Source organism: Oreochromis aureus, linkage group 2 (genome assembly GCF_013358895.1).
Source record: "Oreochromis aureus strain Israel breed Guangdong linkage group 2, ZZ_aureus, whole genome shotgun sequence".
In the NCBI taxonomy this organism is placed as follows: Eukaryota; Metazoa; Chordata; class Actinopteri; order Cichliformes; family Cichlidae; genus Oreochromis; species Oreochromis aureus.
Window position 1 is genome coordinate 12,291,953 of NC_052943.1, and position 24,584 is coordinate 12,316,536.

General features: G+C 40.5%; 2 protein-coding genes across 3 annotated transcripts; both read left to right on the plus strand.

The window, feature by feature from the left end:
- The first annotated feature begins 772 nt into the window (after positions 1-772).
- Positions 773-7,599, plus strand: etf1a (eukaryotic translation termination factor 1a). Its single transcript, XM_031759811.2, has 11 exons — positions 773-936; positions 1,321-1,431; positions 2,795-2,970; positions 3,224-3,363; positions 3,517-3,655; positions 3,751-3,941; positions 4,524-4,653; positions 4,736-4,909; positions 5,014-5,078; positions 5,172-5,319; positions 6,862-7,599. The coding sequence occupies exons 2-11, from the start codon at positions 1,346-1,348 to the stop codon at positions 6,942-6,944; spliced, it is 1,332 nt and encodes a 443-aa protein (XP_031615671.1). The 5' UTR covers positions 773-936; positions 1,321-1,345; the 3' UTR covers positions 6,945-7,599.
- A 1,364-nt stretch (positions 7,600-8,963) lies between these two features.
- On the plus strand, positions 8,964-22,602 carry fbxw11a (F-box and WD repeat domain containing 11a). 2 transcript variants are annotated; one of them, XM_031759815.2, is made up of 13 exons: positions 8,964-9,116; positions 13,850-13,918; positions 14,656-14,875; positions 15,142-15,328; positions 15,584-15,674; positions 16,143-16,280; positions 16,999-17,117; positions 18,618-18,867; positions 19,075-19,193; positions 20,338-20,448; positions 20,528-20,606; positions 20,951-21,115; positions 21,224-22,602. In XM_031759815.2, the coding sequence occupies exons 1-12, from the start codon at positions 9,078-9,080 to the stop codon at positions 21,110-21,112; spliced, it is 1,584 nt and encodes a 527-aa protein (XP_031615675.1). In that variant the 5' UTR covers positions 8,964-9,077; the 3' UTR covers positions 21,113-21,115; positions 21,224-22,602. The 2 variants fall into 2 exon arrangements, with proteins under 2 accessions (XP_031615675.1, XP_039473966.1); XM_039618032.1 differs by lacking the exon at positions 8,964-9,116 and adding an exon at positions 11,529-11,624.
- Positions 22,603-24,584: the final 1,982 nt, after the last annotated feature.

The window sequence follows — 24,584 nt, forward strand, 5'->3', positions numbered from 1 at the left end:
TGGATCGTATGGGAGTGAGAGTGAATACTAAAGGACAATAGTGTCTGCCATTACCCACACCTATAGTGTACTTACTCAAAGTGGAAGAGCCGACGTAGCCTAGATAAACACAGTGAAATGCACTGCACGTCATAAACTCAGCCTCAAATAACATGAGACAAACTTCACAGTATTCAGTGTCTGAGTGAAGTCACTTGGGTGAGTAATGAAATGTTTCTCCCATCTAAAAGAGGCTGCACAGTTTTGAAGATAAATAAATAAACAAATAATAAAAAATCTTTGAACAGATGAAAACAAGAGTTACTGAAGACAAAACTAAAGGAAGATAGACCCACAAACAAGCAGCAATTAAAAGAAGCTGGAGTAAAGGCTTGGCACGGAATAAAGCATTTTGGTGATGTCCATAGGTTCATCCAGTTATTCAAAACTATCCTTATATTTAAAATTAGTTCATGTTCATTTACTTTTAAGCCCCTGGAAATAGAGGGCAGTGTATAACAAATGGTTAGAACTAAACAACAAGAGTCATGTATGGACATATTAGTTTTGCAAAATCAGATAACTTGTTTTGCAAATCAAGTTCAACTGGCAACTAGAAACTGCAACTGTAGTCTTCGGGTTTTACGACTTTGACTACAAGCCCCATAATCCACCTCTTACCAGCTTTGGCGATATTCTTTAGGTTCCGTCCAATTGTTATTGAGATTCCTGCAATTGACACGGCAGCTAAGGCATTTCATTGGTTTCTAAGTGGTTTCCAGGAAGTGAACGCCACCGATCTAACCACCTCCCACATGTGAGCCCCCGTCGTTAGCACCACGCGCAGCGTGTAGAGGAGAGAGAAACCGGTCGGGAAAGCAACGTCATTCCTCGGACCACCGACTTGACGTAGCGCAGCAGACAGAGAGCGGAGCGGAGCCGCGTTGTCCGAGGCAGGTAAAGTACCACCCAGTATATGCCGATATTCATAGGGTCTAAAAAGCTGGCAGTTGGTTTCCATATTGTTTCCAGGGGAACACGAGGAAAGTAGGTCGTATTAGATAAGAACAGGGTGGACGCTAGGGCCTGGTACACTGTAGGCCTGGTTTCCCCCGCGCTCTGCATTGAGAGACACATCCCGGTTAGAGTCTTTCCTTTACGGTCAGTCCAGCTGCCAGCACTGGCAAGGTGCCTTAACGGACACCGCGCCACTAGTTTGGAGAGGTACACGGTTCCGCGATAGATAAATTAATCTATCCGGTAACACTGTAAACGATAGTCAGTTTGTTAACCGGCGGGTTCAGCGCAGATGTTTAGCTCTTCTTTTTCCACGTCTTTCAGGTGCTGAAGCGATCACAGCAGAAAGATGGCGGACGACCCCAGCGCGGCGGATAGGAACGTGGAGATATGGAAAATCAAGAAGCTGATCAAAAGTTTGGAAGCTGCCCGTGGGTAAGTAATACATTTTTGTTGCATTTCGAGGTAATTGTCTGGCCAGCAGTACTTGTGTTTAAGGGTTCGGGTGATTGTGTCAATGTATACCGCCGCAGCAGCTGGAAATGGTATAAATGGGGCCGAATTTGGGAGTGGTTAGCTTAGCATAGCTAACTTAGCTAACCGTTGCTTTTGCTTGTCGCTAGTTAGCCAATTGCTAGGCGCTAACGGATGTCGTATTTAATCTCCCTGGAAGTTGAAAACATTGTTTATTTTGGACAAAACACATTTTGTTTTTGTCAGTGTTTTTATGTTGTAGCTGGCATTCCGCAGATTTTTATTCAGTTCAAGCTAGTAAGGTTGATGCTAGTTTTGTTGCTAATAAGAACCGCTAATAGACGTCATCTTTGGAGAGAGGCCGGCATGGGTGTCTTAAACCAAAAAAAAAAAAAAAGCACGTTGACGAGAAAGGGAAGGCCGGCTAGCTTGTAGTTACAGTTTCACATGCTGTGATACAGTCCAAATGACGTTCGTCTGCTCTTTTTACGCGCAAATCATACGACAGAGCATCTTAATTTCCTCTAGAGTCCACTAAGTTAGTCACCTCATGGCAGCCGAACTGCCTGACGGTTCATTAAAGCGTTACTGGTTTCAAACTGGTGAGGTCAAAAAAAATTCGAGATCAGTTGTTGGCCGACAGGGTCATTGAGTGCCTCTCGAATTATCAAACAAGGCATGTGAATGTGGGTGTTACTTAACTGGCTTGTAGCTTGCTCTGCGACAGTTTGACGTCTAGTGTTGCGCAGAATTCGCTGTCCTGTGCTCCCCTGCCTGCCATGTCACACACTCTGTTGACTGTTTGCCCTACATTTATCCAGCCTCTTCTACCTGGGTGTGTGTGTGTGTGTGTGTGTGTGTGTGTGCGCGCGCGCGCGCGTCCAGTGTCAGCCTGTGCTGCTGTGATTCATCTGTTGATTGGTTGTAAATGAAAGGACAACAATGCAAAGTAGCAAGACTTAAACTTAGTCCTTGTTTCAAGGACAAAGATTGTGTACTGTGTAACCGAAAGCCCATACCATTTGTCCCTCAACCTGCCAGACCTTGTCAAGGTGATATTTTGCCAAGAAGTGCTGTGTATTTACAAAACTAAATTAGAGCAAACAATTACGCTATCTTGGAGGTATATTACATGGCTCAACTGGTTTGGCGTAATCAAAGTTGATTATTATATTGGCTTGATATTAGATGCCACTTTCACCATGGCATACCTAGGAGTGGCATAATTGTCAGTTATTCAGTCTATTCCATCACTTCTATGGCTTCTTGGCTGTGTACAAATGCTGTTATATGCACTAACATTACATCCTCACTCTCTCTATAGTAATGGCACCAGCATGATCTCTCTGATCATCCCTCCAAAGGACCAGATATCAAGAGTGGCCAAGATGTTGGCTGATGAGTTTGGCACGGCTTCCAACATTAAGAGTCGAGTCAACAGGCTCTCTGTTCTCGGGGCCATCACCTCTGTACAGCAAAGACTAAAACTCTACAACAAGGGTATGCATTTAAAAGAATGCCTATTTTCTTTTGGGAAATGGTAGTGGTTCTTGGGGGCAACAGAAAAGAAATTCATATTGGCATATCATTTTATTATTGTAATATTTAACGCTATTGTAGCCGATAATTGTTCCAAGGGGGTTTTTTGAAAAAAGAGACAACTTAAAACATAGGATGTATTTACTTTCAAAACATTCAGCTGCAGTCCTCCTTTGAATATTTATGGTCTCTGGCTTTTTTCTTCCCTTCCCAGTGCCACCCAATGGCTTGGTTGTGTATTGTGGCACAATTGTGACAGAGGAAGGCAAGGAGAAGAAAGTCAATATCGACTTTGAGCCTTTTAAACCAATCAACACCTCCCTGTACCTCTGCGACAACAAGTTCCACACCGAGGTGAGAGAATTTCCTTAGTATTTTGATGCACATGCAAAATGTTTCTTTTAGAGAAACTCTGTGGTATGTAAACCTCGCCTTGGTCTTTTTATTATTCTTTCTGTCTTCCACATTCTTATGATCCATTCTTCCCTCACTAACGTCCCAACACAGGCATTGACAGCCCTGCTTTCTGATGACAGTAAGTTTGGCTTCATTGTGATCGACGGTAGTGGGGCACTCTTTGGCACACTGCAGGGCAACACCAGGGAGGTGCTGCACAAGTTCACTGTGGACCTACCCAAGAAACACGGTACTGAACTGGAATGTTTAGAAAATACATTTTACGTTGTTTGTTTTGTTTTTGTTTATTTGTTGTTTTTTTTAATCTTTGCTTTGCTCTTTCAGGCAGAGGAGGACAGTCTGCTCTGCGTTTTGCTCGACTGAGAATGGAGAAGAGACACAACTATGTGAGAAAAGTAGCTGAGACAGCTGTCCAGCTCTTTGTGTCCAATGACAAAGTTAATGTGGCAGGAATGGTCTTGGCTGGCTCTGCTGATTTCAAGACTGAACTCAGCCAGTCTGACATGTTTGATCCAGTAAGTATGATGTAATGAAACAACATTTTTTTTTTTTCTTTCACAAAGTTCTCACTGCAGTGAATAGATGTCCAAAAGAAGGCTGGTGACCTTTTAAAAGTTTTTGTTCCGAGTTGTATAAATATGTATATTTAATAACTATCTAATATTGTAAGAAATAAACACTGGTATTTGGTAGTAGTGATGAAATAGTTACATAGCAAGTTTATTTTAAACTTGGCACGTGATGTGTGCAGCCATACTGTAAATGGAAAGTGCCTTCTTTAATTTGCGAGTAAGCCACTGATATAGCTAAATCTTATGTCTTTACAATCAATAATGGAATGTGGTTGCACAAACAAAGAAAGAGACAGATATGAAAATCTGCATATCCCACACTTTACTGCAAGCTTTGGTTAGCAGTTAATGAGTTTGAGGGACTTTCCAAGGCTTTGGGGAATATAACCAGCAGCATAGTCTATCATTATTGTCAGCATATTTATTGTGGTAGCTTTCTCCATTTTCTTTATCTTGTCAGCAAGTTTATTTGGTTCCTACTCTGTCTGTAAGTTAAAGTTACTCACGACTGTTTAATTTCTACAGAGGTTACAGGCCAAGGTTCTGAAGCTAGTGGACATCTCCTATGGAGGAGAGAATGGTTTCAACCAGGCTATTGAGCTTTCAGCAGAGGTCCTGTCGAATGTGAAGTTCATCCAAGAAAAGAAGCTCATAGGTGAGTGTGTGTGTGTGGTTTTCTTTTTTTGTTAAAGGTAAAACCTTCAAACTTTTTCCTGATGATTCTTCTGTTTTTACAGGGCGGTACTTTGATGAGATCAGTCAGGATACAGGGAAGTACTGCTTTGGTGTAGAGGACACACTGAAAGCCCTTGAAATGGGAGCTGTGGAGATTCTCATAGTTTATGAGAACTTAGACACCATGCGTTATGTTCTTCGTGTGCATGGGGCAGAGAGCAATGGAGCAGAGAATGGTAAACGAACGACTACAGTGTTATCTGCAGTAGCTGAGACAAAAAGCAGTAAATGAATTCAAATTGTGATCCTACAGTTCTAAAGTTTCTCATTTGTTCTTCAGATGAGAAGACTTTGTACTTAACGCCAGAGCAGGAGAAAGACAAGTCTCACTTCACAGACAAGGAGGTACGTGCTGCAGAAGAGGAACTGATCTCTGGGAGTTAAGTTGGACCCATTCCCTGTGATGTGATGCCTTATTAACGCTGATTGTGTTTCTAGACGGGGCAGGAACATGAGCTGATTGAGAGCATGCCACTGCTGGAGTGGTTTGCGAACAACTACAAGAAATTTGGAGCCACGTTGGAGATAGTAACAGACAAGAGTCAGGAGGGGTCCCAGTTTGTCAAGGGCTTTGGAGGCATTGGGGGTGAGCACACCGTTGTTTAATAACAGTTAAATGTTTGATCAAAATAATTTTAGGAATATATTTGATATATGTGGTTCAGTGATTATTTCGTCATTGGGTTGTTATGATGATCTAGTAATTGTACTTGAGTATAATTCATGTATTATGCACTTGAAGATAGTAGCAGTAGAGAAGACAAACAGTTCCTCTTCTGCTTATTCTGATTCATGCTTCATCTTGGTACAGGTAAGGCCTTGTATAGACACTGTTGTCCAGTAGAAATTTGTATTATAGAGGGCTTCACCATGTAAAATAGGAGAATTGGGGCAGAATTGTTAGTTCTATAAAAAGTAGAGATACTTGTGGCAATTTAAATTGGTTAGAGGTGTAATACATTTAATGAGGATCTTAAAAGGATTTCAGGACTTTGTGCTTTTCACAATAGAAACACCATCATTCCAGAACCCCTAAAAGCACTGTTGTTGTTTTTTTTTTTTTTGAAGAAGTAGTAGTAGTTAAGTTGTTAATTTTCACATAATATTTTATATTAGAAGTAATTTTAGACACAGGAAGCATTTAACTATTAGTGGTTTTATTAGTTACGCAAATTGTTTAGGTTATTTAATTATAGGTAATAAACATAAAATATATTTTAGAATTCAGTAATAAACAAATAGTACAAAAATATAATGCCCAACACATCTAAATAATTGAATTATTGTAGAAGAAAACTGTTATGGACAAGTTAAAGGAATTTTGAGTAACAGGTTATGGTCGTTATGTTAAAACAAAAGCATTTATTAGAAAAAAGAGCACTATTGTGAAACAATTTGAACATTGTAAAACTGACGTCACAGTTGGCTGAAATAAAACAAACACAATTTCATTAATTATTGTGAAGTTTTATCGCAATCCACCTATATCTGTCTTACCCATCATCCACACTGTTCCACCTCAGTTTGTAGCTCTGCAGGCCTGGGACTCTTTTAGGTATTCTGCTCTGGACTTCGCTTTTTATTAGGCCCGAGTAGATCGCCATACTCAGGGTTCTCTGCTCAGTTCAGCAACCCGCCTGGTTCTCCACATTCCACACTTCTCCGGCTCCATATCCCATCCATGACCTGTTCAGCCTGGCAGAAATTCCTCATCTTCTATCCAACTACAGTCCCCTTTATATTTATCTATCAATGACATCTAGCCAGCTCTGGCTTATGCAGTCTTCATATCAAAATGAGTGTAAATGATACATGTTGCTAGGCAACCAGGCAGGGTGAGTGGATTTTACATTAATTTCTGTGGGGTCAAAGTGACATGTGGTAGGTACATCTTTTTATTCCACACACTCCTAAATGATGAGTGAATCCATTTTTAGTTAAAGTCATGAAATCTTTCTGTCTTTAGAGTTTTGTTTTGTTTTTTTGTAACCCCAAAATGACCACCTTGGCACTTCTAATACTAAAGTCTAATACTTTCAGAACTTCATGTTTTTCCCTGCCACTGTTTAGCCAAAACAAGTTGCCATCATACCACACTACTTAATCTCTCATGTTTTGTATTCCTCAGGTATCTTGCGGTACAGGGTGGATTTCCAGGGCATGGAGTACCAAGGAGAGGACGATGAGTTCTTTGATTTGGATGACTACTAGGTAGTCTTGGACTGATATTGGGAGAAAAAAATGAATGAAGAAATAAGGAAATAAAAATGCCACCTCTCTTGCAGCAAGCGAGAGGTGCAACTGTGTTGACCATATATATGACAGACACACCTTCCAGTTCACCTGTTGCATACACAAACTTGCACATACTTACACAACAAAATGCATCACACAGGCCGAAGAGGAGTGAGATTTTCTTTCATCCAGAGAGGGAGAAAGCCCTTCCTGAATAAATCCCTGCCTTAGAGTGCTGGTTCCTTCCCCTAGTTGGATTGGACTTGACTCATTTTTGTTCTTTTCTTTTTTCTATTGTTTTTCTTCCTCCCCTCGATTTTGAATGAACACAACAGCAAGTTCCCAGATTCCTCGTTGCCGCTGACCCCGGTCCTAAGATGAACTTTGGATTCACTCCTGACATACAGAAAATATATTTTCCTTTAATGCGTCATCATGTCCCTATCCTCCCTCTCCCTCCCTTCTATGCTTTCTCTCTCTCTCTTTTTTTTCTTTTTTGCATTTCATTTTTTTTACTGGTAACTGCTGCTGTTGTATTTTATGAGAGTGGGGGATTTTTTTTACCTGGGTTTCTGTAGAGAAAGGGGGACAAAGTATTAAATTTCAACTGCTGAAAACCATTGCTACCTCCTCATCTGCTGTGGTCTCACTCCTGTGCCATCTTATTTACTTAAAAGGCTGACCTTTTCCTGACAACAAATTGATATGTTGAAATGCTCCGTTTGTGAGTGACGCGTGCATGACTTTTAGAGAATTTAGTTATCTTATTCAATCGTCAGACTTGCCACGTAATGTTAGTTTTCTACATTTTAAATTGCAAAAGGTAGTAAAATCACATCTTTAATATAGCTATTCATTATAAATCTTGGCCTTTACATGCAGTCATTTCTTTAAATGAACTTCCCTTAAATGAAATATCCCGTGTACACATTGGATTGCATTTGTACATTTATCTGACCGCTTTTATAAATCTAAATTAATTAAAAATCTCAATTTGTCATTGCATTCCTGCTGACAGTTTTTATAGGATGTGTTGGTCTAGAAAATTGGTTTTAACATTTGCGTGTCTAATAGGGGAACAAAGGTAAGAGCTAATGGCCAGGTTTTCATTCATAATGCAAAGAGCAGAATTCGTGAAGACGTGTTCTCTAAACATTTGTAGAGAATGACCTTGGTAAAGTATGCCTTAAATTATAAATATAGCAAGCTGAGGAAGTAAACCTACACTGGTGAATGATGAGTTTTCTGGCTCCAGTTGCTGAGAAGGCAAACAAACTGACCTGCTTATTATGGTATTAAAACAGTGATGGCGTAATAGACCGGAGGGTTGGGGATGTGAGTAATTCAAACCCATACACTTCAGTGCCTAAGGGATTCACGGGAACTCAACAACAGTTCAGCTAAGGTGAAGTTATCCCGAAGATCCTGGTTTATTGCCTTGTCTGGATTACTCGGCCTAAAAAACAAAAAAGCCTGGACCAGGCTTTGCTGTGTCTGTATTGATGGAGTTTCAGGTTTTAAGCTGCAATGTTAAGTAATCATTTATTGAACTGGTTTCTGATTGTTATAATACTTGTTAGTGGTTCTTGTTACCACTTTTGATTATCTATCACTACTTAGTTAAATTCATTTTACCCATGCATAATCCTTCTGAGTTAACTAAAATGTGTATTTGAAAACTTTAAATTAAGCTTCATAAAGTATCTGTTTCTGTCATGCCGCATATTTAAAATAGCCAACATCCTGCAGCATCTCAGAGAAAAGCTATGCGGATGATTGATTTTGCCTTGGTGTATTCCTCTTCAGGATAGCAACAGCATCTTCATCAGTTTGCCTTTTTGTTTGGGGGAGTCACCGGGGAAGCCTTGGTAGCACGGCAGGCCAATCAATAAAAGGCAAAGAGGCGAAACCACGCCTACTTAGCCAAAATCTGTCCAATCGGCGTGTTATTAAAGTCCATGGGCGTTACCACCCCCCCCACCACCCTTTTGACACTGCCCTACCAAAGCTGTGTGGCTGAGCGAAGTGGATGACGTCTCTGAATTTGCGGGCCGCCGACGCAGGGCTGGGTTTCCATTTTCATAGCGAGTTTCGGGGGGGATCATCAACATGGAGCAGGAGATGGAGGACAAAACGGTGGAACTGGTGGTAAGATCTTTTTCTATATGGCATTATGAACAACCGAATTAATCGCTGTCAGTGTTTTGTTGAGGAAATCGCCGAGGCTCGATTCGACGGCAGGAACGGGCTGAAGCGACTTGTCGGGAGAGGTGGAGGAAAAAGGAGGGGGAACCAGAAATCAGAGGGAGGGCCTGAAATTATCGATACATTTTGCTACGAATGCTCCACATACTGGTTGGATTGATTAACAAGTCCCAGACATCTTTCTCTGATAGATTTAAAACCTATGTTGGTTTGGGTACAGTTTGTACATAATGGGAAAAATTAATAGGTTGATGTGCAATCGTCGGTCGAAGGCAGACGAGAATTCTTGGGGTAGCGTTTACTGCGGTGACGCTGCGCCACTTTAACTGGGCCCTGTCTGAGTCTTAGCTAGCCGCCATGCTAATACTGACTAGAATGTCGTGAACTACGTAAATTTACGGGCAACGCGATGTTATATCATGTAGATTTAGGGTAAGACTGCTTACTCGGTAAATGGTGTGTCAGTCACATCTTTATATTTTATGTGAACCTAGCTAAAATCATAACAATGCGCTGCTTGTGTGTTTATATTTTTTAAAGTGCGTAGAAGGAAGTGTATTGCTTTTTCATTCACACAGCGTTACCTCCACTAGCGAGCATTAGCAATTAGCTTAATAGCTAGCTTGCTAAATGCGCTGCTTGACACCAATTTCTACATTAAAAACAAATGGCTGACTATGTCTAGCAAAACTATTTTCGTAACATCAAACATAAATTAAGACGACGGTATTATTTTCATTTTTAGTCAATTAGATTTTGCCAAAAACTATTGGGTTTGTTGTACATTGATTTTCTGCCTCGATAAACTAGCCAGCTAGGCTAACTGTAGCCTACCGACCGCTAACATTTACTCTGTGGGGTCAAAGTGGTCGTAAGGAAGACGTCAATTAATACGAGGATCTGATCTGTTATGTCAGCGAAACTGACCTTTAAAAGAATTTCAGTTTACACGTGTTTGGAAGATCTATCAGTTTGTGCAACAAATGCAGTGGTACTGTACAAATTAAAGGTTGAAACCCGGGCCTAGTAAATAATGTCTTATATTCCTTAATAGAAAATAAGATGTATTCCTGTTAAGTTGGAAAAAAGTTTCCTAAAAGAGCACCTAATACATACTTGTACTAAAGAGTCATTTGCTTAAGCATTACAGGTGTCTATAGCTGCTGTCTACCAAAAGTGATTCCCTAGATGTTTGCATTAGTTTTTATGTCTAATATACTTCTTATCTGTTGCTTTCTTGGCCAGATGTCTTAAAAAACGTTTTGTTAATCTCAATTAGACTTTTTAAAGGAGGGATAAAAATCACCAGACATCACTAAGGGGCTTAAAAGTTTATCAGGAAAAATTGGAGGTCTAAATTGCAATGTGGGTAAATAAAGTGAAATTTTTGTATGGTTTGAGTAGTAATTTGGCCTTTCATTTGAAGTAAATGGTAAACCTTAAAACAGAATTTAAGTGCTTGAAGAGCCTTACAACATGTGTCCTGTAATAAAAGCTATTTATCATATATTCAGCCCATGGATTTCAATTCAACGTTGGTCATAATTTTCTTGAGTCACAGGATGAGGAAAAAAAGCTTAACATGCCATTAAAGTCATTAAATTACACTAAAAGATAAGACAAAGTGGAGCATAAATTGTTTACCTACACAGAAAATTGAGAATTTTGTCTGGGTTGTGTCCATGTATTTTATTTAATTTAATTACTTTATTTATTTATTTATTTATTTATTTACTTGTCCCAGTGTTATTCACTAACCTCTCATGAGAGTGGGGATGGCAGAACAGTGGGTGGGGCTCATGTCAAAGCAAGAGTGACATTAATTGACGATTGATACCATTGCCCCTCCCTCTCCTCTACCTATCCCCACCCAGTTCATGTCTAATAATGCTTCCGTGTGTATGTTTATCAGTCTGTATCTGTGTGTGACGGGGTGTGTGTTCCTGCGCTCACCGTGCCAATCTGTGTAGCTCTAATACTGGTTTTTCCCCCTCACTATCCCCCACCTCCTCTCTTCCTCCTCTCTCTCCACCTTTGATGGTTACACGCTCACTTCCTCTCAATTTCAAACCAAACCATATTTATTTATCCATTCTTTTTGTCCCGTTACACACATTTACACTCCACTTGTCCTGCTCCTCAATCCCCACCACTTCCATCCATCTATCCATTCATTGATCCATCTATTCACTCACCCTTTTTGGTTTCCACCTCCCAACTTCCCTCATCTCCCCCCCCTTCCTTTACTTCCCACGTCTCTCTTGCTCTTCCCTTTCTCTTCCTCCCTCACCCTGTCCACTTCGTTCTCCTCCTCCCTTCCTCCCTTCCTCTCTCTCTTTCACACAGTGCTCTGTGCCTCGCTCTCTCTGGCTGGGCTGCTCCTCGGTGGCTGAGAGTTTGTGTGCACTCAGGTGCCTGCAGAGCATCCCCTCCACCCGGGCTCACAACCAGGTTCTGCCTCTCTCCTCTTAATTCTGCTGCTCCTCCTCCTTTCCCTTCCTCCCTTGCCATCTCCTCACCCTTTACTTTTTCTTTGTCCACCCCACACAGCTCCTCATACCACCTTGGTGCACACAGCACCCACTCAACCCCTCACCCTCCTACCTCCTCACCTTTCGTTGTCCTGTCCTCCCTGTTCGAAGCACTCTGCTCTTGGGTTCTTCTTTGGTGCCTCCTCAAACACTCTCTGCTTAAAAGTAATTTTATTTATACAAAGTACTACTTTCAGATCTTTTGAAACAGAACAGTGAAAATGATAAAGTTGCCAGTGCTTTGTCTTGTTTAACCAAAGAAAAAAAAAATCTGGATATGCCAAGTTTGGATATTAAACCATTTCCTGACTACTTTGGTATGGTAAGAGATAGGATGCAAGGGTACCAGAGAATAACCATGCACTGAGGAGTATTGTTTTCTCTCCTTCTACCTGGAGGTGTGAGGGACGAGGTGGGGGTCTTCCTTCAAGCTCTGAGAGGCTATATGTTTGCTTGCTTGCCTGCCTACCTAAACCTGGTGTCTTTTGTGTCTGTGTGTGTGTGTGTGTGTGTGTGTGTGTGTGTGTGTGTGTGTGTGTGTGTGTGTGTGTGTGTGTGTGTGTGTGTGTGTGTGTGTGTGTGTGTGTGTGTGTGTGTGTGTGTGTGTGTGTGTGTGTGTGTGTGTGTGTGTGTGTGTGTGTGTGAGAGAGAATTTTATTTCTTTTTGCTTCTTCTTTTATTCTCTGCATGATCATTAACACTAGTAAGACCACCATGCCCTCTTATCCTGTCTGCTTTCGTAATTGAGAAGACCAGTATGGCTTCTTATCCCGTTTGACTTGGTACTTGGAAAAAAATCCAAGTACCAAGTCTTGGTATTTGGATCTTTTTGTTTGTGTGGTTGTACTGATTGCAGCCACTCAGTTCTGTTGATTTTGCTCAAGCTCTTCCTGTAGCAGCATCACCAAAAGATGGTTATCTGCACTGAGCAAACTTGCAACAGCTCACACTTGAAGTATAAAAAAAGTAAAATAAACAACAGTATCTACATGACCGTGCAAGCAGCTTTCAGGATAGAACTTGTTTATACTGCAAAGAAAACTTTCAGCTCCTGAAAAAAGCTTTAACAGATAGGCTTTTATAATATATGGACCAACAGGTACACACTGTAGATTTGTCCCCCCAACATTACTGTTTTCAGATGATACCTATGGGTCATTCATCACCCACACATGTATACAATAGCACTGACCCGCTCTGAAGTAAACCTCTTTTGTATCCCCAGGTTCCCAAACAGGAAATGTGTACATTAAGAAGTATAGCAGTAAACCTATAAATTGCATTGATTAATTTGTGTGTTTCAAACGTAGATATGATTTAGATGGTTTTTGCTTTTTTTATTTCTGCCGAGTGTACAGTTTGTTTTGAAGGCCTGTTAGTTCAGGAATATGCTTTTTTTCTTTTTCTTTTTTTTTTTACGGTTAATCTTACAGAGTAGAAACAAGTCTCCTAACATCGGCAGTTCAAAGTGTATTTGTAACAACTCTAAATGATAAACCAGGAGCCCCCAAGAGTACAGTTGGTCTGTGATTTTTTTTGCTGGACGTGTCTAATTAGGAATAAAAATAGTTGTCTGCCGTTGGCTTCCAAATAAGTATACATACTCTAAGAAGGCTAATAGTTTTAGTTGAATGTACAGAACATGTCAGTACATGAGCTGTGGATAACAATGTTAGTATTAAAGTTTCTATGGCATGTTTGCAGTCCATTTACAAAGGATGCTAGAAATGGCTTAGATCTTATTTTCTTTCTATCATTTGTATCTCTAAGACCAATATCTCTTTTATTACACTTATACCTGAGCTGAGTGCCAGTGACATACCCAAGATTTTGCCCTTTAATTTCCTGTCCAGACTATTTGACCCACATCGCAGACAAGCAAGAGGATAGATACTTTGTTTTTATCTTCTTTATTTTTTTCTTTCCTCACTTTGTGTGTGTGTGCGTGTGTGTGTGTGTGTGCACGGCTGTTTGTGCGTGCACTTCTCAGAAACTTGATGGTTACCCCCTCCTTGGCTGTGTTTGTTGCATTCTTGCGTCAAGCGCTATCCACACTGCTGCCTCAGCTCTCAAAGTGCCTTCAAACACAGAGTGAGAATGAAACACTAACCTGTGGCACGTCTTTGTTTTGTTCTTTATCCGCAGAACACATCAGGGATGGAGTCACAGAACCTTGTGGACGATCTGTCGCCAAAGAAGAATACAGTTCTCAAGGTGTGCTTTATTACAGTATTTCAAATGTACATACAACATTGGTATGGTTTATTATTTAAGAATTGTTTTAACTTTTGTTAAAGCTTCAGCTGACTTTAAAACATTACAATTTGGACATTTTTGGATTCTTAAAATACAGTAACCATTGATATTTACATTAAAGGTTTTGCTGTCTTCTGCTGCAGTTCAAATGAAAAGACACCACTAATCAGTCTCTCTCTCTCTCTACTGTGTGTCTGGAGCTTTATTGTGTGGCAGTTAAAATTTATTTTTAACTTTCAGCAGCATTAATCCCCTTCATTCACGCCTATACATGGGCTTCAATAAGCACCGCAACTTTGAGCTTCAGTGTCTCCCCCACCTTCTTTTCTCAATGTATTTATTTTTATTTAGAAAGCTTTCTAGACGGGGAAAAATAAAATCATTTAAAGTAACATTAGATTGCATTACTTGAAAAACTACATTTGAGTTCAAGTCATTTTTAATGCCATAGTGTTGGAAACTTTGCACTGAAGAACTTCAAGGAAGTTCACCAATCCACAGGTGACACTCCCAGTCAGCATTTTCTCTTCATACAAAAATGAGCTGCTGCTCAAAGTTTGGTATACATTTCCTGTGTAACAGTGGGAGCCTAAAAGATTTAACTGACTGGATTTGTGTTATGTGACTATTTATCAACATCTTCTCAGTCTAACACAACTAGACATTTCATCTTCATGTGCTCCTGATCTTTACAGCTTAGTAACGGTCCTGTTGTGGGATCTCGTAAACGCCCGTCAGAGGGGAACTATGAGAAGGAGAAGGAGCATTGCATCGCGCTGTTTGACCAGTGGTCGGAGGCCGAGCAGGTGGAGTTTGTTGAGCGCCTGATTTCCCGTATGTGCCACTACCAGCACGGCCACATCAATTCCTACCTCAAACCAATGCTGCAGAGGGATTTCATTACTGCGCTGCCAGGTACGAACAGAGATTAGCGGATGTTTGTTACCCACAGGTTTTGCGTGTGTGTGCGTTTAATTTAGAATATTTCTTATTTTAAAAAGTAAACAGAAATATAAAACCCTTTTTAACCTTTTATAAGCATTTTTAAGGAATAAACACAACTTGATTTATTGATCGTCTTTGAACATTTCTGAATAAATGAGCTCTGGGGACAGATAAACTAACGAGATGAGGTAATGTCACTGCTTGCACTTGGTCACCTCTTTTCCCCCTCTGTCTAGCCCAAGGCTTGGATCACATAGCGGAGAACATCCTGTCTTTCCTGGATGCACGCTCGCTGTGTGCAGCAGAGCTGGTATGTAAGGAGTGGCAGAGGGTCATCTCTGAGGGTATGCTGTGGAAGAAGCTCATTGAACGCATGGTCCGAACTGATCCGCTCTGGAAAGGCCTGTCCGAGAGACACCAGTGGTAAGAACGTATGCAGGCACTCCCAGATGCAGATTAATAAGAAAATGATATTGTAATGTGTATTGAAAGAAATCTGTTTAAAATAGGGGTAAAAGAATTTAAAAGGTTAATTTTACATAAAGGAAAGCCTGAGGATAAAGTGGAAAGGTTATTCTTGGCTGGGCTTTAGTGTCTGCCTCATGTGCAGAATTTCCCAGTGCACAAAGGTGAGTGTCATTCTCTCTTTTTTTTTTTTTTTTTTTTTTTCCCCCTCAGGGAGAAATATCTGTTCAAGAACCGCACCTCAGAAATCCCACCCAACTCTTACTATCACTCCCTCTATCCCAAGATCATTCAAGATATAGAGGTAAGTCATAACGCTTGATGTGATTACATTCTCATTATCTTTATGACTTTAGTTTTTTTTCTTTTTCTTTTTTTTTTTTTAATCAGTTTGTATTATTGCACCAGATATCATTTGTCATCGTGATTTTAAAAAATGGACTTAAGTAGGTAAACCATTTATAGGCATAACTGTATAAGTTTGAAAGTAACAAAATTCGTTACTGAGCTTCACATGGATTCTTATTTTGGATTCAGCAAAGAGCAATGTGAATGTAATTATCCTCTCGAATGATTAACGTGTGGAGTTTTATTTTCACTTTCACATTTTGGTGCACTCGTACAAATGCATGCTCATAATGATTATGAGTAATAAACGAAAAGATGATTATTGTTTTCGTGTTAAATTATCATGACAATAATGCTGAAACCATTTCGTAGCCTGGTAGATGTTTCATCCGTTACAGACCTCTTTGTTTCTCTTTCCCTCTAGACTATTGAGGCTAATTGGCGATGTGGCAGACACAACTTGCAGAGGATTCAGTGTCGCTCAGAAAACAGTAAAGGGGTTTACTGTCTCCAGTACGATGACGACAAGATCATCAGTGGCCTTAGGGACAATTCCATCAAGGTAACCGAGACTTGGTTATAAATAAACCGTACTGTTTACGAATGGAACAAATTCAGAATTCTTCCTATAAGTAAGGAAACTACTAAGATGATGTAACACAATGTACAATTCAGAAAGAGGTGAGGGGGGGGAAACAAAATGACCAACAAAATTGACATGCAGGAGTAATTATTATTGATCCTATTTTGTGTTTAAACACCAGCAGCAAAGATGGGGAAAAATTTGGTGTGGGTGTGTGTCGTTTGTTGTTTTTTTGGGGGGGGTTCCCCTGGGGGGTGGGGTGGGGGCTCATTATGGCTTACCATCTTGGTCTGAACCAGCAGAGAGTGAGACAGAGAACAAGTGAATTATAGGAAAGAAAGTCTCAACTCCAGACCTGCTGTGTGTTCCACTTATCTGTCTGTCTGTGAGGGGCCCGTGAGAAGATGAGGATGAAGAGAAGGGGTGGATAGAGGGAGGAGAAGAGCAGATTTGTCATCTTATTGTTATGTAGGAGGCTGACGCACAGCAAGGGAACAGCTGAATGGCTCTTATGTACATCTAGAGCTCAGTGCAGCAGTAGGGAAATGGGGCATGAACAGTGCATGAACGTTGCTGTGAGACTGGGCCAGTCTTGGCATGACCCAAATCTGCATTCTTTTAAAAACCATTTATTCTTTAATTGTTCATATCTTCCTGTGCTTCACTCATCTCTTCAATTTTCTTCTGCTCCTTTTAGATCTGGGATAAACAGACTCTGGAGTGTCTGAAGATACTGACCGGTCACACAGGCTCAGTATTGTGTCTCCAGTATGATGAGAGAGTCATCGTGACCGGGTCTTCTGACTCAACTGTCAGGTACAGCGCATCTTTTTCCAGAAATAACACAGGGCGTTTTTTGGAGTAGGTCAAAGCTATGTCAGCAAGATGAACAAATGGTTCAAGTTACTGAAGAGAAAGTTGTGGAAGTCTGAATAAAGCAGAGGACACCACTCGGTGTGAATACATCGTATCACTCTATTTACTTCTGTTTTTGCTACGTTTTCATTTTCAACACTCATAATTTTGTTTAACATTTAAAAACTGTCTGAAAATGGTTTTTGTTTTTTTTTGTTTGTTTTTTTTTTTTTTACACAATCCCCTGACATGGATATCTATGTAGATAATTGGAAGGCATTCTTGGTTTAAAGCCATAGGAGATCCTATGTGGTACAAGGATTTTCTGTCTGCATTTTCTTTTTAGAGCTCTTAGATTGGTAAAGTAAAATGTAAAGTTCAACAAAGCTGAAGAACATCACCTAGAACTTGGACTTTTTTCCAACAAAGAGCTCCAATTTGATTAGAAAGAAAAAGCAACCACTCAGAATCCTTTACACTGTTCTCCCATCCACACAGCAGTTTATGCTATGAGCTTGAAATGCTTGTCTCATATCTACATTTACAGCCAGGTTAATATTGCCAGCTAACCTAACTTGCATGTCTTTGGACTGCAAGAGGAAATAAGAGCACCTGGAGATTTTTAGTAGTCTTATATTTATTTTTTTTTTTTTTAAAATTTGACATAATTTAGTAATATGTTTGGTTAATTTGCTTTTCTAACAGCATCCCATCAATCTTGTAAAAGCTTATAATGCTCAAAATACTTTATGCATGTATTCAGGAATCCTAATGTATGCTTGTTTCACAGCCAGTCATGACTAAAATAAAATGAATATAAAAACTTTAGCATATATCCTATCAAAATGAATTGGATTTACTGTCATTATTGGAGATAGTTGGATGCGTTTCATTGCAGATATTGAACGTTTTGGCTTGTGGTGTATAGGTTGACTCTTGTTTGGCTACTGCACACAGAAGCTCAACATTATTTCTCTTATTACTTCACACTTCAGGCATACTCACTGGGCAGTATCCAAGGAAAATGTGACTTCACTTCCTTAGCAACAGTTTGACAGGCACTTTGTTTGTGGGTTTGGTTGTCAGCTTTTCCAGAGTGTTGTGCGTTTGACTCTTAGCGCCTTAGTGCAGCTCAGTGTGTGTACATGTGTGCACTGTGAGATGCTCTCTATTACAAATCTAGAAAAAAATTAAAATCTCTTGTGTCTCTATTGTTTTTCATTTTCCTTTGTTTTACTTCCATGTCCTTTCCATCTCCTTTTTGACCTCTCTTCCTGTTGCCCCCATCTCATTTTTCTTTCCTTCAATCATTTTCCAATGTGTCATTTCTTCTTTCTTTGTTTTTACACCCCATCCCTTGACATGTCTGTTTTTCCTTCTTGCCATGTTCTGTTTTCTTCCTCTTTCTGTCACCTTTGCCTTTAACATTCGACCCTGCTGACATCTCCCTCCACTCTACAGGGTGTGGGAGGTAACGACGGGTGAGGTGCTGAACACATTGATCCACCACAATGAGGCAGTTCTTCATCTGCGTTTTGCAAATGGGTTGATGGTCACCTGCTCCAAGGACCGTTCAATCGCAGTCTGGGATATGGCCTCGCCTACTGACATCAGTCTACGCCGCGTCCTGGTGGGACATCGGGCTGCCGTCAATGTGGTTGACTTTGACGACAAATACATTGTGTCTGCCTCAGGGGACCGCACTATAAAGGTGACGACAGTTAGAGAAATGTTCCTTTACAAATCATTTCATTTTTTTCTTTTTCTTTTCCAGAAATATTATCCATCTGATAAAATTTGGATTAATTTGATGTTTTAGTTTTATTTATCAGTACAACAGATGTACATGATTTAAAAACCCTCTGACTAAAAACTTCCTTAAATGTTGTTACAAACTTTGTGTTGTCCCCCTGTCTAGGTATGGAGCACCAGCACCTGTGAGTTTGTTCGTACTCTAAATGGTCACAAGCGGGGAATTGCCTGTCTACAATACAGAGATCGTTTGGTGGTCAGTGGCTCATCTGACAACACAATTCGGTATGTGTGTGTGTGAAATTCATGGCTAAACTAGCAAAGATATGTCCTCAAATTTAAAATCCGATAGTCAGTTAAAACCGGAGTCTTTGTTAGCAGATAAAGTCATGCTATGTAATACAGGCAAGCAAAGTAATTTTGGATTATGTAGAATACATGTTAATGTTTCACTATTAAACACCTCTTAAATAAATGTGTCTGGCTAACATGTTCAGCCTCCTGATGGGGCAAGATTACAGTAGCTGAGGTTATGATTGGTTGAATATGCAAAAAACAATATCTGATATGTTCAGTTATGTTTACATCTTTTATTTGTATTCACCATCAAATGACAGAATGAGTGTAGAGGGCAGCCAGTGTAATGAAGATCCCAGAGTTGGCTTGCTTATGCTCAGTTTTGGCAACAGATATATTTGTTAAATACTTTGATGCAGCATCATTCTATGAGCAGACATCATCATTATTATTTTAGTGGTGTACATAAGTGGAAATCTTAGGTACATCTTGGAGATGTGCACCCAATCACCTGACTCTTACCTGCAACCTGTCACCTAACAGCTCCGTCTAATCTCTCCGTCTTATTTGAATCCCTGCAGTACTCTACAAACTGATTGCAGTTGAAAAATCTTTGAAACTTCCTTCTGTTATTTTGATGCATTTTTGATGTACAGTAGAATTTGGTTCCAAAGCTCAATGTCAATAATGTGTTGCATTTATATTTCTTAACTTGCTGTTTTCACAGGTGAGATTTTTATGTGATTGCATCAGCAGTGACATAATACATAATCAGCAGACACGTTAGGGCAAATGGATAAATATTGAGTCTTTGGTCTTAGCAGTCACTTTATTTGGCAACTAGATTGTGCCTTCATGACTGACTTAAACATAAGGAGTTGCACAACTGTTAGTTGTCTGTTTTGAAGTCTGTCAGTTTCAGAGGTTGTAATATTTTACCTGAATTTAACATGAACACTTTTTATTTACAAGCATTTGCAATTTCTTTTTTTCTCAACAAGTGAGCTGAAAGTTTAAAAGTCCCACTTTGACTTGTCAGTGTTTGATATTTGATATTTTGGCACAGATTGCTGTGTAAACACTGCAGGGTCTGGATCTTGGTGTTTGTTTACAAAGGCTTCTCTTTCTGCAGGTTATGGGACATAGAGTGCGGGGCATGCTTGCGAGTGTTGGAAGGTCACGAGGAGTTGGTGCGCTGCATTCGCTTTGACAACAAAAGGATTGTCAGCGGCGCCTACGACGGGTAAGTCATGTAAATACACAGTTTTGTGCACAGACTTTTGTTTTGGGTTTGTTTTGTGACATTTTGATTTGCCGTCCAGCAAAATTAAGGTATGGGACCTGCAGGCAGCCCTGGACCCACGAGCCCCAGCCAGCACATTATGTCTGCGCACTCTAGTGGTGAGTAACAGCGATTTAGCAACCCAAGTGTCTGACTAATGAAGTGAGTGCAGCACATCTGGGTGAGGGGGGAAAAAAAAATGTTAATGTTTGCTTCTTCTTACTTAAAAATACAAGGAAATTTTATAAAGAGCATTATGAATCCTCTTTATTAAATAATTGTGTATATAGAGCACTGGGCATGGATGATTAATTACAAATTAACGGTGTGACTCTGGTGGAAAACCCATTGTTTGAACTTCTAGTCGGGCCTCTTTAATTTATGGAAAACAGTAGTGCTATTAATAATCTAGCTCTGTGCGCTCATCATGTTAAAATTATTTCCTAATTTGTTGTGTTTTCAGGAGCACTCTGGTCGCGTGTTCCGTCTGCAGTTTGATGAGTTTCAGATCATCAGCAGTTCTCACGACGACACCATTCTGATATGGGACTTCCTGAACGTCTCAACCAACGGCCAGTCAGAGGGACGGTCTCCGTCGCGTACCTACACGTATATTTCTAGATAGCAGGTACCTAGATACACCTGGTTCCCTAAAACCTTTCTATAAAAATCCACCATTCTGTGTTTACCCTTGTGGTGCAGACTCATTGTGTGACACTCTGGCTTTCTCACCCAGGTGTCACCATCAACCGTACCCTTTCTTGGAGGAACCCAGGGCTGATTGGTTGATGGGTGCATCCGTCATGGAAAGGAGCCCATCTCTTCTCGTTCCTCCTTGTCATCTCTCTGTCCATCTCCCACTCAGACCCCACCAACTCCTCCTCTCTGCCAGTTCTGACAGACTCTAAGCTTGTGCCCATTGCCTGCCAGTAAAGCGACATACACACACAGGTCAACACTGATGAGGATTCCCTACTACAAAACCAATGCAGCGCTCCCAAGAAGCTCACCTTCTACTACTAATTTATGTTTTGTAAAGTACACTAATGACAGTATTAACTTAGATCTTATATAAGTCACAAGCTTCCCCACCCCCCCACCCCCAACCCTTCTTTTTTTTTTTTGTTTTTTTTGTTGTTGTCCCCTTGATACAAACTTAAAGCAGCTTCTTCTCCTCAATTTCAGTCCCAGCCAAAACTGGTTTCCACTGATATGGAATCGCTTATAGATATATATTTATAAATATATATTACATAGACACACACATGCGCACACACATATGTACACACACACGCACAGTGGCACAGTTGGACAGAGGATGACCGGAGCTGTGATGCGGGAGACAGAGACTCTTTACTCAGCTCTAGGAAAGAAGGGAAGGATGGGAGCTGGAGGGAGTGAATGAGGGAGAATTGTTTGGGATTGCATCCCTTCCTCCCTTTCACTCTCTCTTATGTCTCCCTGTCTCTCTCTTTCTCTCCACCCACCCCACCCTTCCCACGCTCCCTCTCCCCCAACCTCCAGAGATGCACACTCGTTTGGAATATGGGGGTGCGCGCGCATACACACTCAAAGTTTGCAAGAGTGTGTGTGTATGTGGACTTGTGAAATGGCAGAACGGAGCAGAAGCGTCACAGACATGCATGTGAGGGTGCCTTGGATACAGCATCCTGGTACACCTCTGCTCTTTTTTTTTTTTTTTTCTTTTTTTTCTTAAACTCTTCTCTTTTCTTTTTTATTACTGTTATTTTCTAATTTTATTTGAGTATTTTTGGTTCTTAGTACAAAAAAAAAAATCATACTAAGCGTAGTCCTCTTTCTTCCCACCCTCTTGCTCTTTCTCTGTCTTCTTCCTCATTCTTTCTTCTAATCTTGACCTCTTGTCCTTCTGTCCCTTTCACACCATCTTTCTCTCCTTACATCATCATCATCATCATCGTGCTTGCTTTGGTTATGAGAGAAGCTGGAATTCAAGAGCTCAAATTTAGCTGTAAACGGAGTTGTCTTGTCAAAAATTGTGTTGTATATTAAAAATGATTTTTTAAAGAAGAAAATGACCTTATTGTGAATAAAGTACTTGACAGTGGTGGAGTGTTGAGCCAACTGTAACATGAATGAGTGTCTAGTTGTCTATCTGTTCTCGTCTGTGTGGATGGTACGTGTGGTGTATGTGTGTGTTGCACTGCCTCTCCATCTGACTAAGAGTTCATTAGGCCTTTATCTAAAGTATATTGTAAACAGGCTAGATGGGATGGAAGTAGCTGTTCTTACCTACAAGAAGACAAAAATACCCTTACACACAATGACACTTAATGTATTTTGATCAGATTGCTTGCAGACACACATTGTTTGCGATACATGCAAATCTGAAAGAATGCTGCATGTAAATACTGTCTGTCAACATGGAACATAGCCCTTTGGCAGGTACTTATCTTTTACCCCATTGCGTTTTCTTTTTCCTGTTATTTTAAAAATTTAAAAGGATGGCAAGCATTATAAGAGCACACCTCGTCCTCAACATGTACATTAGGTACTGTACAAAATGTGTAACTTAAAATCCATGGGGAAATGATCAGTTCTCCCTACTAGTGATCACTTATTAATTTCAGTCTCCAATTAATGCAGGCACTCAGAAAATGAGTGCCAGTGGCTGAGAGTTTTGAATTTAACGGAAGCCAGTTTGCATCTTGGCAAAGATATAGATTTTTTTTTTTTTTTTTTTTTAAGAAAGGAATACATGCTGGTGAGGTTGTATTCCCTGTTGCTACTGTTCAAGTATTGAATGCAGCCACCAGGTGGGGGTATAAACTCAGCTTTCTCCTACAGGCCAATCTGTTTATGAGACTGTGCCTCTCTGACTGTTGGGTAGCCAGGTTTGGAGTCTAAACAACCTGTTACAGCAGATCACATGCCCACTGTTGTAAACACTAACTGTGAAGGAGGGATGTATACTTTAAAATGCTTACAGTGGAAGATTTCTAGCAAAGCTCTGGGTAGTGTAGTTGAGTTCTATAATACATTTGTTATTGTGCAGTGTGTTTTCTCTAGGAGGAGGAGAAGGAGGGGAGGTGGCCTGCTGAGGGGGTTGGTTTTCTTCATTTCTGGGTTTAGTTCAGTATAGTAGAATGTTTCAAATTCTGGGAATAAGTTATGTGGGATGGATTTGTGCTTGGTGGAGCACCATTAATATATGATGTGTGTATGTGTTGGATATGGGTGTGTGTGCTTCCTCTGGGTCTGTGGGATTTTGGCCCATAATTCCTGCAGCTCTCAGGTCACAGCTCCGTTCTCACGCACATATTTGGCATTCCTTCCTCGACATGATTACCATACACCTTCCACTCCGGGTTTGGCTATGCGGAATATTTCCATCATTCCCGAGTGGAACTGGAGCAACGTTCCAAAAATGAACAGCTCGCCCCGCCGCCACCACCCCCTACTCACTTGTCTTTATCCTATCCTATCCCTCCCACCTCACTGTCTCCTCCTTGTACAGCCCCCCAGTACAGATTCCTGCTGCTTTGCAACAGGAATCCTCTGGTACAACCCTTTCCCCCCTGAGTCAGCTGTTTGTGTCTGCAGACATGATTGGGTCATTTGGCAGTGACATCTTTTCACTGACCTCCTGCTAGGATAGGGAAGGAAGGGGAGGGATGGGGGATAAGATGAGCAAAGAAGCAACTATGAAACTGTATCTCACTACTGCTTCTTGTCTGATCCTCCATGATGGAAATTGACTGCAAAACTTTACAGCAGGGAAGTGACTGCTGGTTTCTGCACAGCAACTAATGCTCAGTATGTTTTTTTTTTAAAAGTATTTTCAAAGGGTTCCTGTGTTAGGCTGGTAAATCTTAGAGATGTATTTTCCATGCATTTTAATGTCTGAGCTACAGTGACTAATTCAGCCCATACTGACTATGAAAACTTAAGAACCTGTTCTGCCGAGGTTTTAGTCCCCTGCACCTTGACTCTGTTAGAAATCTGCTGGTAAAAGAACTTCTACTTTGGACGGTGTATTTTTGTTGCTGTATTTCAACTTGCATTTGAACTTCACTGTACCTCCCAAACCTCGCTGGTGAAAAAGAGGCAGGTTCTTG